The sequence below is a fragment of the Meleagris gallopavo genome, chromosome 3, assembly GCF_905368555.1.
Source record: "Meleagris gallopavo chromosome 3, MGAL_WU_HG_1.1, whole genome shotgun sequence".
Taxonomy (NCBI): Eukaryota; Metazoa; Chordata; class Aves; order Galliformes; family Phasianidae; genus Meleagris; species Meleagris gallopavo.
The window spans coordinates 30,290,281-30,303,400 of record NC_139406.1 but is presented as its reverse complement, the minus strand read 5'-3'; the positions used below and the strand labels follow the sequence as shown (position 1 = coordinate 30,303,400).

Here is a 13,120-nt window from a genome sequence, read left to right as displayed (position 1 = left end):
GTGATCAATAAACACATACTACCGTAACCCTTCATAAAAATTTGGATTAGTGATTGGTTTGTTTGCACGCTTGAGGTGAGCTGCTAAGTTCAGTGAATCACCAGTAAAAGCTCAGTCTCCACTACTTTTGTCTCTGAATTTTACTTGCTTTTTTGAAAACTCAGTCATATGGATTTTTTTTTTTTTTTTAATATTGATATGTTGTAAGAATAATTTGGTTGCTGTTACTTTGAACTCTGAGTTATTGGTGCTTTTTTATATTAGAGAAGTGAATTATTGGTCAAAAACCAATGGATACAGCCTCTTAGAAGAGGATTATGTAGTTCCTAGGAGATGGATTTTGAAACTAATGTTTGACTTCGTATTTTTATAGGATGAGATCTTTGTAGTCTTGTAGTGTTGCATATAGTGTTGACTTCTGTGCATGATGAGCAAGTAATAGCAGCATTATAGTCAAAATAAAGAAAAAAGCAAAACAACAAGATACAAGAAGTATATCAGGTTCTTGAGGGTTGTTTTTTTTTTTTCCTCTTAAATTTAAAAAATGTGCTCTACCAAAGGCAAAGAATGGAGGAATCATAACATAGAACGTTGTACTCAAAAAGTTACTTCCTCTGGGCCTTTCTCTTTTTTACTACTCTGCAGGGAAGTATGTTTGGGAATGCTAACATAAGTTCCTGATAATCCACTGAGAATCACAGAAATGACAATGTCTGAAGTGATGACTATCTGGGCTGCTGTGATAAACCTTAGCTTTTTTTCTTCCTGTTCCAAGAGCTGTCAAAGAGGTGCTTGAATTTTTCTTTAGCAGACAAGAATGATGTATAATTGTGTTTAATGTAGCAGATACCGCCCAAAGTGGAGTATAGCTTCTACTGGGTTACTGTGATTTGTTCTATGACATTGTACATGGCAGGAATCTTTAAAATTAGTAAATACTGTTGTTGTTGGAGGGACATAAGTATGAGTGGGCTCATCTAGATTGTTTTCCATTGTTAACTTAGCTATTCATATGATTCATTTCAGCATAGTATGAGTTGTGTTACAGTTATAAGCTTCCCTTTATTCTCACCAGATGGTATTAATAAGATGATATCAAATATTAATTGAACTAAAGGAAAATTTTATCAAGTCTATTGTCTGAAAAGATATGGGGGAAAAAAAAGATCCTGATAGATGGTGAAATAGTGTTTAGGAAGAAATCATCCTTGTTGGTAATTTCATGTACAGTTAATGAAAATGGAACAGATATCCAGGTATGCGTCACTGTGTGTGAAGTGCAGTTCATAAAATGGCTTAAAAAAATGTTCTGATGGTTGTGCAGTTTGAGAACGCTAAAATATGAATTCATAAATGATGGATCTTACTGCATAACCTGTCTAGATAGCATGATTCCTGATTGCTAAACATGACCAGAAGTCGTCTTGCAGCTCACTGTAATGGGGTTTGTATCACGATATGAAAGTTGTAAGCAGGGAGTACTTAAAGATGTTTGAGAGGCATTTTAAAAGAGTGCAGCTTGGCTTATAAACTTATTTCTACCTTGAGATAAATTCTAAAAAAATGTTTTGACAGTTGATGCCTTTTCCTTTAAAACCTTGAAAATTTAAGATAGCTTTTTGCAGTCAGTCTATCACAACTTTTTAACCTCTCAATTTGGTTTTAAAAGTGTGACCTTCTGTAGCTTAGGAGCCTGGCTTTGCTTACCTTTGCATAATTTTGGATGTTGTGGCAGCATCAGCTTCTTGTTGTTAACTAATTTTTAGATGAAGAAGCTCAGAACTGAATTTAGAACTTCATGATCTCTGGCTGATGACTAGTGTTTAGTCAGTGTGTTTGTATTTGTGTGTATGTCTGTGATTTACAGAAGAGATGTAAAGGGATGGCCTGATTCAGTGGTAAGTACAAGTATGCAGGGATTTAGCATTCTGACTTCCATGCAGTACTAAGCTAGTAGCAATGAATTATTTAACGTGAGTGTGCCAGGGTGAGCGCTTCCTACTGAAGTATTGAGGGTAAATGGAGAGGAAGGGAGGGAAGCTTAATAGCAAGCAAATTAAAGGAGGCAGAATAAATATAACCCTAAGATAATGTTGTGCTTCTGCTTTTATTACGAGTATACTGAATCCAATTCAGATCTCTACTCTGATTTGTTTGTAACAGTTGTGTAATGTTGATCTCCTGGTGAGAGATGTGATTGAGGTACCCGTAGGCATACTGCACTTGGCTTCCGTGTAGATTCCACGGGCTACCTGCCCAAGAAAATAAAAAAAAGTGGGCTTGCATGGCTGGGGTTGCTGTCTGTGCTAGTGCAGCATCAGCGTTGCCATTGTTTTGCTAACTAGATTAAAAGTAATTGAGGCTTCACACATGTTGCAGCTGCACTTGCAAGGCATTATAGCTGAATTCCAACCTGCAGTGGGAAGCATCAAGAAAAGATCCTTGCTGGTGATGCTCAGAGAGTCCTCATCCTAATTTTTTTTATTTTTTTATTTTTTTGAGCTTTTTCTTCTTCCAGTAATTGCTATGGTGCTAAAACACCTAAAACGTCCAGCCTATGCTGCTGGATGAGATTCTTCCTTTTGGGTATTCTCACACAGCTGGTGATACTAGCAGTGAGACAGGTTCGAGTTCTAGATGTTAAGACTAAGTAGTGAGTTGATTTTTGTCTCTAACTTAGAAAGTAAATAAGAATTAGTTTTTACTTTGATTAAGAAATAGCAAGGGAAGCTTTACTGTCTTTTTCTGTAGCTTCGGTTTAAAACCCATGCCATAAATTTTCCCTTCCCGGCCATCGATTGCTTTTCAGGGATAGATTTTGATTCTCACCTTCAAAACAGAGGCTTTCATTTTTGCTTCTCTTGCTTAATTCTTAGCTGAATGTGAAATGTGGAAGGGCACAGCAAATCCTGTTTTCTGTCTTGTTTCCAAAGAGTTAACAGCCCCAAGTAGAAATTAGTCAGAATTTTTCTGAAAGCTGTGCTATTGTTACAGGCAGGTAACCTCCCACCCAGCATAAAGTATTTCTGATGGCACAGAGATTTCAGCAGTGAGGGAAAAATGTTAAAAATATCCAAGGTGTAAGGTTTTGCAGATTCCTCCCAGTTCTACAGAATTCCTTACTGCAGGTCAGATAGGTCTTGCCATAGAAACTTGCTGGCTCAGCATTAGTTTCTGTTTGCTTTCTTCCAGCTTTTCTCGGTATTTCTAACAGCAGTTCTAAAATGCTGAACGTAATCCTTATCGTGATTCAGATCAAAGAAGGAATTGGTTGTAAAAACTTAAAGCCTTTTTTTTTTTCCGCAAAGCTTCATGTGGAAAATGCTTAAATGTTACAGGATGAGCTTCTGTTCCTTTTCAAGCAGGAGATAAAACTTCTGTGTTAAGCAGTTCAATAATCAGACATACAGCAGTCCATAGTAGTTATTGGTTGTTGATTTCCTATGTAGGAGTGGGGCAAATAGTGAGGAAAGAAGTGGTTTACAAATGTAAACCATCGGTAAGCTCAGTAGTTTGGGAAGAACTCTATGCAAAGAGTTATCATTCTAATCTCTGGATACGTAATTTACACTCACTTGGAAATACTTTCTTCTCCTGCATATTGTCATAACTTTGGTTCTCTTAAAGCTCAGATTTCACAATTGTATTTTTTTAATACCAGATGGAATAAAAATAAAACTTCGTACTTGAATTATATAAAAGCTAGAAAAATGTGCTTGATCATATTTGCATGAGCTTTCTCAACTTTTTGTGTGGATAGTCAATTGGTGTATGAGAAAGCTTAGCTTACACTGTGAATAGTCATGTAGTTCAGCAGTTTTCATGTTTTGAATGACATCAACAAAATTTTTCTAATCTGAAGTGGTATCATTGTTACCTGTGGACATGTACAGCATGTGCCTTTCCATAAACCAACACAACAGCAAACATGTTTGTTCCCTGTAGGAGTAGTTTTATCTGATTCATGTATAATTCTGAGAATCCTCTCCAGATTGAAACTTGATGAAAATATTCAGGACAGAATAATTGGCTAGAAATTCAATAACTTAGAAAGCCTTCAGCTTAAGTTCAGAAGGTGATAAGCAACTTTAAATATTTGGTTATTTGCAGAAATATCTCAGTAGTCATTTAGATAGCTACTAGCTATTCAAGTTCCAAAGTTGTGGTCATACTTAACAGCATGTCTTATTAACTTCCAAGTTCTGTGCAAATAGTGTCTGTAAGTTTCCAAGTTGGTGAAGGACAGGAAATGAAGTCAGTTTTTAGGTTGGTAGTTGAAGTGAATGCACCTTCTCTAGGTCTACTAAGTAAATGTTGAATTATTATTTGCTTTGCAGAGAGCTTGCTGTGTCTTGTGGTAATGTGTAAATGTCGTTTGCAAAACCACATGTCATACCATGGCCTTAATCATGCTAACATTGCTTGTTAATTGTCCATCTCAAAGCTTGGGCATTAATGCTGTTTGATTAGAGCCTAATTTTGCACTCCAGTTGTAAGTAAAGATAACAGTGCTGTTAGATAGTATCTAACGTTGCTTTCATTAGAGATTGGTTTATATGCCATGATTTTTTTCTTTTTTTTTTCTGCACAGATGATCGTGTGGTTGGAGAAAATGCTAGATAAAATAATCAGCATTTTCATAATATTTTTGCTAGTGATAGGAACCCTTCTGCTAGCCCTGCTCCTTACTGCAAAGGTACGGTGCACTGAAGAACGTTGTCACAGAGCTCATGTTTAAAAGCTGAATGAAAGTTACTGATATTTATGCAAAATTGTGTACCTTAAAGAACCTTTTGAAGTATTTAGGAACAAAGTGTTCTGTAGTCAAATTTATTACCATTCCAAGATTTTTGAGGATAAATGTACATGTATTTATTTATATACTTATACATAACATAACCAATCTGTAGACGTTTGGAGATTTGAAATTTATTCTAGAAGTGCAGTTGTTAGCTTATGTATTAATGTAACAGTTTTGTTTTGCATCTGGTTACAGCTTTCATGTCAGTCGTAGAGTTGCTTAGAATTTTATTTTTTGTTTGCTCTTTTTTTTTTTAATTTACCTTGCATCAAAACCATGTTTGCAAAATGCTTAAGGTGTGTTTGTCTATTTGCTTGTGTGATTGCCTGTAATAACCTCATAGTATCCCATTCGAAGTTAAAATGTGCTGAGATTCAGATGCTTGTTGCAATTGATTTTTGAATTGTGGTTGATCTTTTTTCACCAGAAGAGGTCACCCATATTTTTTGTTTTGTTCTGTTTTGCTTTTTCCTTTTATTTTCTCCCTTTGTTTTTTTTTTTATGGAGCTGTATTCTTATTTGACGCAGTCAATGGAGAGTGAGTGGTTTGCCTGAATAGAGCTATGAAACAAATATCAGATTGATTCTGATGTCAGTCTCATTTCTCCAAAATGTAAACTTGCATAATATTGAGTGCTTAAAATTGAAGGCTTTAAAAGCTGTGCAAATATTCCAGCCTAAAGCTTTCTTACAGTCAGAAAAGAAACATTAAGATATTTATATATGATGTCTTTTATTTTCTTATTGAAGAATTAATTTGGTGAGGCACTTCTTAGTGTGGTTGATCGTATTAGAACTGAGCATTCATTAATTTTTATTGTTCTTTGATCCATACCTTGGAAAGTCATATCTGAAACTTAAATGTTTTGTATTTTAGTACTTCTCTGACAGCACAACTGTAGTTAGATATTATTTTGCTATAATATCCCCAGGTATTATTTTTTTTCCAATTGATGAGATGAGGTTTAAATTTCCATTTGCTATTGTTAATTAAACAGTGCGTGACCAAAACTGTCAGAATAGACTGTCGTTTATTACATTGATTTCTTTTCTGGGTTAATGCTACTTCATTGCTCGCAATGGGTCTTCTGAGTTTTAAGAATTATTCTTCCAATCTGTCAGAAACGGGATACTAGCCCATCCCCACCCAGTCCAAAAAAAAAAAAAAAAGACTCTCAATGTAGGTGGAGTTCTAGTTTGCATTACATGACATTTCTTCTCTCTGTATTTAATTTAGGTACATCAAGAGAGTGTTCACATGATTCAAGTCACGAGCAGCTTGATCAATGAGACAGTAGCCAGTCACCCAGAATGGGCAAAGTAAGAATGCTGAAGTTAAGCGAATAGTATAGGGTGGATGAACAAGCTTCCAGGTGCTCTTACAGATAGTTTGGTTGTTCTGTTGTTTGTTTCTTTTTCTAGGAGGAGGGTTTTTTCTTTTCTTTTTTTTCTTTTTTGTTATTGTTGTTGTTTTTTGTTGTTTTTTTGTTTGTTTTTAGCTTAAGAATTCTGTAGGTGAACAGAAATGGGAGTGACTGTTGCAGGCAGATGTAAAAGCTGAAGTGTCAGGAAGTAGCAATGTTTATCCATTACTTTGCAAGAGAGGCATGTGGTATCTCATCTGAGAACTGTTCGAGCTTTGGTGGAGAAGAATAGCTAAATAAAATTCTGTAGTTACAATTTTGGAGGAAAAAAACTTGCATAATACAGAGAATAGTAGTCAAAATTTCTTCCACTTTTGCCCGGAAAAGAAAGGTAATGGTGAAGAATATTCCAAAAGACTGTGAGCTGAAAGCTGAATTATATTTTCCATGTAGAGAGCTGACTACAGAATGCCTTTGGCAGAGTTGAATTTGAAAGAAATGTTTCTGGATCAAACCAAAAAAGAGTTCAGGGATAGAAAGAGTGGTGGATGGTGAGAGTTTGGTATGAATCGTTTAGTAAAGGATATTCCTATTTAGAGCAGATATTATGTACACTGGAATATACATCATGATTACAGCTAAAACAAGGTAAATATTAAGGAAGGGAGAATATTATGAAGTAAATGAACATAGCTGAATAATGAGTGCAGTGGTGAGCAAACTGATTGTGTTAACAGTGGAGTGGGAATAGGTAATAAAGGAAGATTATTCAGATTTGCTTTTGTTCTGCTTCGACTAAACAGACCTTGAGTCAGGGCACTCCATGGGGAAAAAAGAATCATCTCCTAGATGAGAATTGTTGACATTGTCAAGGGCACCTTCTCACAGAAGTGACAGTGGTTTAATAAGATTGAAAGAAACTGTGTACTGTATTATAGGATCAAGGGGAATTTTCAGAAATATAACTAAAATGGTGTTGTTGAGAAATGCTGTAATAACGTGTTTGAGCAAAACTGAAGTAATCTCGGTCAAAAGGGACCACTTAAATGCATTTGTTTGTTCCTTTGTGACATCTACTGTATCATTTAGCCTTCCCATTTTGCCACAGGATGAAAATAAGTAGGAGTAATGAAAATGGAAGTTTGAAAGTCTGAAGCTTACTCACACGCTGAGGATTCTGGAGTATTAGCCGAGTAATTAGCAGAATTTTATTTAGGATGTTTACTTGCAGTTTTTGCCTCCAAATTTGAAGCATTCAAAACACCATATATTAATTCATTAGGAATAAGTATACCTTCTGTCAAATCTAACAAGCTTAGATTTCAGAGCTTGATACTTAATACGTAGATTATGTTTAGAAATGAGTTACTGAAATGTTCTGCACTGGAATTTGATGACATTTCTGAAGAGTTATATGCACAGGAAGGATTCCATATTGAGTTAACTCAAGAAATGCAGCAGTTTGGATTCCCAAATGTTTGTTTGTTTGTTTTTCTTTTTTTCTTTTTTCTTTTTTTTTTTATTTGAAGGGTTTTAGCATTATTAATTGAATGAAGATGTAGAAAAAAAGTCAGGGAATACACGCCCTGTATTCACAATTGTTGAAATGTTAACGGCTCAATAGGTCCGTTATCTGAAAGTGACATGAGCCACGTCATGATTTGTGACATGACATGGAAGTGACACGAAGATACTTGTAAGCAGATAACTTGGTAGAATCTTAGAAATAAGTGGTACTGTAACCTGTTAATTCATTTTGTTGCTTATGCAGAGAAGTCACATTAGCTAACAATTTGCATTCAGCTCATAATTGAGAAGGATACCTTTATAACTAGAAAAGAGTGCTTCATGTAGTATTTTCAGAAAACTAGAACAGTATAAAAAATTATAAGGGTGAACTATGGATAAGGCTCTCTTGAAAACGTTGAGATAGCAGTTGAACTAAGGTTGTGGGTACCGTAGTGAATTACAAATGTAATGGCATCTGATATGTTGAATTGTGCTCCGCTTAACAAAAAATTGCCTCTGACACATAAGAACAAAGTACTCTAGCTGTAATAGATTCATTTATTCTTAGCTATTTTTTGTTGTTTCTATATGTTAATTGGTAATATGTTTCAGGTGTAATGAAATGGGTAAAATATGTAGCAGATAACTTTGTTTTCTTCTTTAAAAAAAAAAAATACAACAGCTGGCTTCCAGAAGCCCAGGTATTTCAGAAAGCGCTCAACTCAGCAGCAAATAATGTGTACCAATATGGCAGAGAATGGATTACACATAAGGTGAGAAACAGTTTCCTTGGTGTGTTTTTTTTTTTTTAAATTATACTCTGGATTCTTGTATTTCATATAAGTAAAAATGAAATAAAAAGGTTTTTCTCTGTGACCCTGTTTTTCATGAGATTAACTATTTTGTTAGCAGATCTGTTCTTTCCAATTTCAGTCTGTGAGTGAAGGAAGGTGGTGGGAGTGATTTCAATAGATTTTCTGCTTAGAGAAATATCTGTTTATAAGAGCTGAAAAATCTATCTTCATTTTAGTAAGATTGCCAGTGAAAATATATCAAATAAAGATGACTAATTTTTCATTTGACTTTAACTGTCCAATTTTAGAAAATGTGTTTTTTTTGTTTTTAATCATGTGTGTTCTAATTTCTACATGGACTGCATGTGGTAAATTTATATTTTTATTGTTTACTTTTAAGTTAACATTTTTCAGGGGGATTTGCCAAGATAGCTTGCATCTCACGTAGTTTGAAATGTTTACTCTCAATAAGATCAGGGATATTGGATTAAGCATTTCAGAGGCAGCATTAGTTTTTCAGTGCAGAAAGGAGCCTTCAGCTTAGTGTAGCAGAATGTTTTATCAGGTCAAAAAATCTTTGTTTTGAATCGTATCGATTTGAAGAGTATATTCCATACTGAAACTCAAGTCTTCTAATTACTTGGGTTTGGATTATGCCTTTTCTGATAATTCTGTGTGATTTGTCTACCTTTGAGTTTGTCAGTAGATGCCACCTACCTTCTGTCCTGTGTAATAAGAGTTGTACATGTTTCAGCTTCATAAAATTTTAGGAGAAAAAGTGAACAACACCGCTGTGATTGAAAAACAAGTGCTGGAGCTTTGGGACAGGCTTTATCATTCTTGGTTTGTGAAGGTGGGTAGCTTGTTTAAATTATATTTATATAAAGTATCACTTACTGTTTTGAGATAATTATGCTAAGCATGTAAGATTAGCAAGAAGCTTGAACTGCTGAGTAAATATCATAATGATACAAAATTGATTTTACAAAGAAACAGAGCAAAATCCCAAGTGCATAAGTTTGAGTATATCCAGAATTATGCCCTTCAATGTGTTTCTATGCCTGCAATTTAATATATTATTTGTTCATTATTCATATTTAGTCACTCCTAGTTCAGAGCTTTCTTTTGAATTTTTGTTATACTGAGGGGCTGGGAAAAAGATATTCTGTGTGATTTGTGTATCTTTTATTGATTTGAATTTTTAATGAAAAAGTTATTCTTTAAATGCATTTTTTTTCATGAATTCCAATAGTGGGCTCTGCACACTGAATCTTAAAAAGTTGATAAAAATTAAATTTTTATGCTGTCAATGCTTCTTGCCAGTAAAGGAAGAAGAAAGCAATTCATTAGCCGTGATGCAATTGAAATAGCAAAATGTAAAAGAGAGAAAACTATATACACGGAAGAACTGAAAGTAAAAAGCTGTTCTTTCATTCCCGCGCTCTTCTCTGTCTGCTGTGGGGAAGAATGGGCAGATGCTGGCAGAAGAAAAAGCAAAATCATGCAGCAAAGAGATGGGTGGTGTGAAAGGACACGAGCCGGTAGAGTGGACTTACAGTCTGGAAGGCTAACTGTGTCTTGGGCTGCTTCAAAAGAGTGGTGGCCAGCAGGGCAAGGGCTGTGACTGTCCCCTTCTGCTGTGCCCTGCTGACACCTCACCTGGAATACAGTGTCTAGGCCCGGGGCTTCCAGTACAGGAAACATGTAGAGCTATTGGAGTGGGTCCTCAGGAGGGCTACAGGGATGACTGGAGGGCTGGAGTACCTCTTCTGCGAAAAATAATTGAGGGAGTTGAGCTTGTTTAGCTTGGAGAAGAGGAGGCTTCAGGGAGACCTTGTTGTGGTATTCCAGTCCTTGAAGGGAATGTATAAACAGGAGGGAGACCGATTTTTACATGGGCAGACTGTGATAGGACGAGGAGGAATGGCTTTAAACTAAAACGGGGAATATTTATGTTAGGGGGAGGTTTTTTACTTGGAGGGTGATGAGGCACTGGCAGTTTCCCAGAGAAGCTGTGGATGCCCCATCCCTGAAGACATTCGAGGCCAGGATGGATGGGGCCCTGGGCAACCTGATCTAGTGGGTGGCAACCCTGCCAATGGCAGTGGGATTGCAACCAAATCAGCTTTAAAGTCTCTTCCTACCTAAGCTGTTCCCTGTTACAAGAGATTTTGCTGGAAGAAAAGCATGTAGGAGTAGTTGGTGTTCTATATTTAACCAAGTGCTAATGCTTTTGGTGTGGTAACCAGTGAGCCAGATGTGCTGCAGCACTGTATGGTTCAATTGGGCATGTGCCACAGAAGTACATTGTTGCTTCAGTATATTGAATCTCTGAGTTGCATTATATTATTTCTTTCCTGCAGATTGTTATTTGAGGGGAGACTATGAGGTTTTGATCTTGTAGATGCTGTAGTAGAGCACAGTGGCAAGTGGGTTCCATAGAAATCAAAACATCAGAAAGACCTGCAGGAGTAAATTGATGCTACTTATGATCTTAGATTATTATTTTTTTTTTCCCAGTTATTAGTTGCGCATTAGAGACCCTAAGTTAGCAGGGGCATGATGAGCTGTCACTCATCTGAGGGTGCAGGTAACTGTCCCAGAGTTGATTTATAATCTTGCTCCTTCTGTCATGCTCCATGTCCATTTACAAGTCAAACTTGGGTGATTTCCACCTGGCTATTTCCTCCTGTAATACTGCAGTTACCTCGTGGAGCCTTTCAGAGTAACTGAAAACTAGTAAACCATATGGTATTTCCAGCATGCAAGATATTTGTACCACATCTAACAGTATCTCAGTGGAGCTTTCAAGTTCTCCATTTGTACAAGCATAGTTATGCTTTATTCTGGGGCCTGCATAGTCCTGTTCTAGGCTGTAAGGTAATACTCTTACACGAAAGCTGTAGAGTTGAGGAGGAATTACCAACAAAATGTGGATTCAGTCATTAACTTCCACGGTGAGAAAAGATCAGCAGATAGCAAATGGTATATATTTTAAAAAGTTCTAGAGATGTTTGAAAGATTAATTGCTCTTGAGGTATGTCCTCAATGAAATATGATAATGGAATAAGAAATCACTCAGAAGATGATGGCAAAACTGCAATTAAAGTGTCATCTTCAAGGAGAACCTCTCCTTTTAGCCCATTCAGTTGTGAGGTTTTTTGTTTGGTTCTGTTGCTCAGAACCTACTTCATAATTCAGGTGTAGCCACCTGAGCAAATATCTGTTGTATTTATGACTTATGGTCAGTTCCTGTTCTCTTGTTTCACAGTTACAAAGCTGTGTAGTCAAAATAAATCCTACATACTTCTGGTTTAGTTTGTAGCTTTTGATTGAGTGAATGTTAGAAGTGGAAGATACTGAATGTGAGAAAAATAGTTCTTCTTGCGTCTTCTTTTATTATTCTTTATAGATTGCACTGGAAGAAGTTACGCATTGCCATCAGCAAATTATGTACGCAGTAACTGAAATCGTTACTTCTTTGTTCTCTGCTTTCCTAAAGAGCAAAATAGATACCATCGTCTTTGTCAAGCTGTCACGCTAATGTTCAACTGAAATGCATTAGTACAATATATAACTGTAATTACATCAGATAATTAACTATAGTTTTTTTTGTCAGCTTTTATTTTTCCAGTTGTACAGAAAAATACTTCCTTGGTTCCAGTGATTTTTGAAGATGTCAGTTAAAGCACACCTAACTGTTTAGGTACACAGAGGACACGTTTTAAGAAAATCTCAGTCTTCAGCTTTTCATGTTTGTCTTAATTATTTGAATATATGGTATATTTATATCTTTGTCTCTCTCTTTAAGAATGTAACACATTCTGGAAGACACAAAGGACACAAATGGCACATAAACCGTCAGAACAGCTGGCTTGGAGATATTCTGGACTGGCAAGATGTTGCTTCGTTTGTTCATGATAACATTGAAACATTTCTTTCGGTATGTATAGTTTGCCCTTTTTACCAAATTGGTCTTGTTTTAATTCCTACTCCTCTTGCTAAGGATATGGCATGCAGGTATATGGAAACTCTGATAGTGGTATTTATAATTGCCTGTGCAATAATTTTGTCTCCTTTGGAAGTATTCATACTACAAAGAAGAATTAATTGTGATGAAAAGCTCCTGATTTCAGCGTCTTCACTGATATTTCCTTCTCTAGAGTTATTCAAGACCTGCCCAGACATTTTCCTGCTCGATCTACTGTAGGGAGCTTGCTTTTAGCACAGGGGTTGGGCTTGGAAGGGACCTCTGGAGATCATCAACTCATATGATTCTGTGGTTCCGTGATTCTGTGATATGAGCTTCAACCTTATTCCTAGTTGAGATTGTTGTAGTATTACCTGTGTCACCTGCAAGTTGGTTTAAATTCTTCATATCAGTAGTTTACTTTTCTGTTTCTTAGAGGTCATTTGTTTGGAATTGTTCTTACTTCATCTGTCTGTTCTAGGAATTTGTTGCATGACAAATATTAGTTTGCTTCAGTCTTACTTTTATGTGAAATGTATGCCAGGTTTGGTGGTGCTTAAATTTCTTTTAAATACCTAATTTCTCTGGATTATGAATCCAATTAAATGTATTGATCAAGAAGTTTGTGACATGCACGCACAAATATGTAAAATATATATGTAAATGCATGTGTTGTATAGTC

At 36.0% G+C, this 13,120-nt stretch overlaps 1 protein-coding gene across 4 annotated transcripts in view; it reads left to right on the top strand.

Moving 5' to 3' along the window:
- Positions 1–13,120, top strand: part of TMEM245 (transmembrane protein 245) — an 83,987-nt gene that overhangs the window by 26,436 nt on the left and 44,431 nt on the right. For all 4 annotated transcript variants that reach the window (XR_014882369.1, XM_085220530.1, XM_085220531.1 and 1 more), the window contains 5 exons: positions 4,592–4,696; positions 6,039–6,121; positions 8,357–8,447; positions 9,223–9,321; positions 12,280–12,411. Coding sequence is in view for 3 of the 4 variants with exons in the window: in XM_085220530.1 (XP_085076656.1) it covers positions 4,592–4,696; positions 6,039–6,121; positions 8,357–8,447; positions 9,223–9,321; positions 12,280–12,411 (510 nt within the window). In the remaining variant the exon portion in view is untranslated. The remainder of the gene's footprint in view (positions 1–4,591; positions 4,697–6,038; positions 6,122–8,356; positions 8,448–9,222; positions 9,322–12,279; positions 12,412–13,120) is intronic.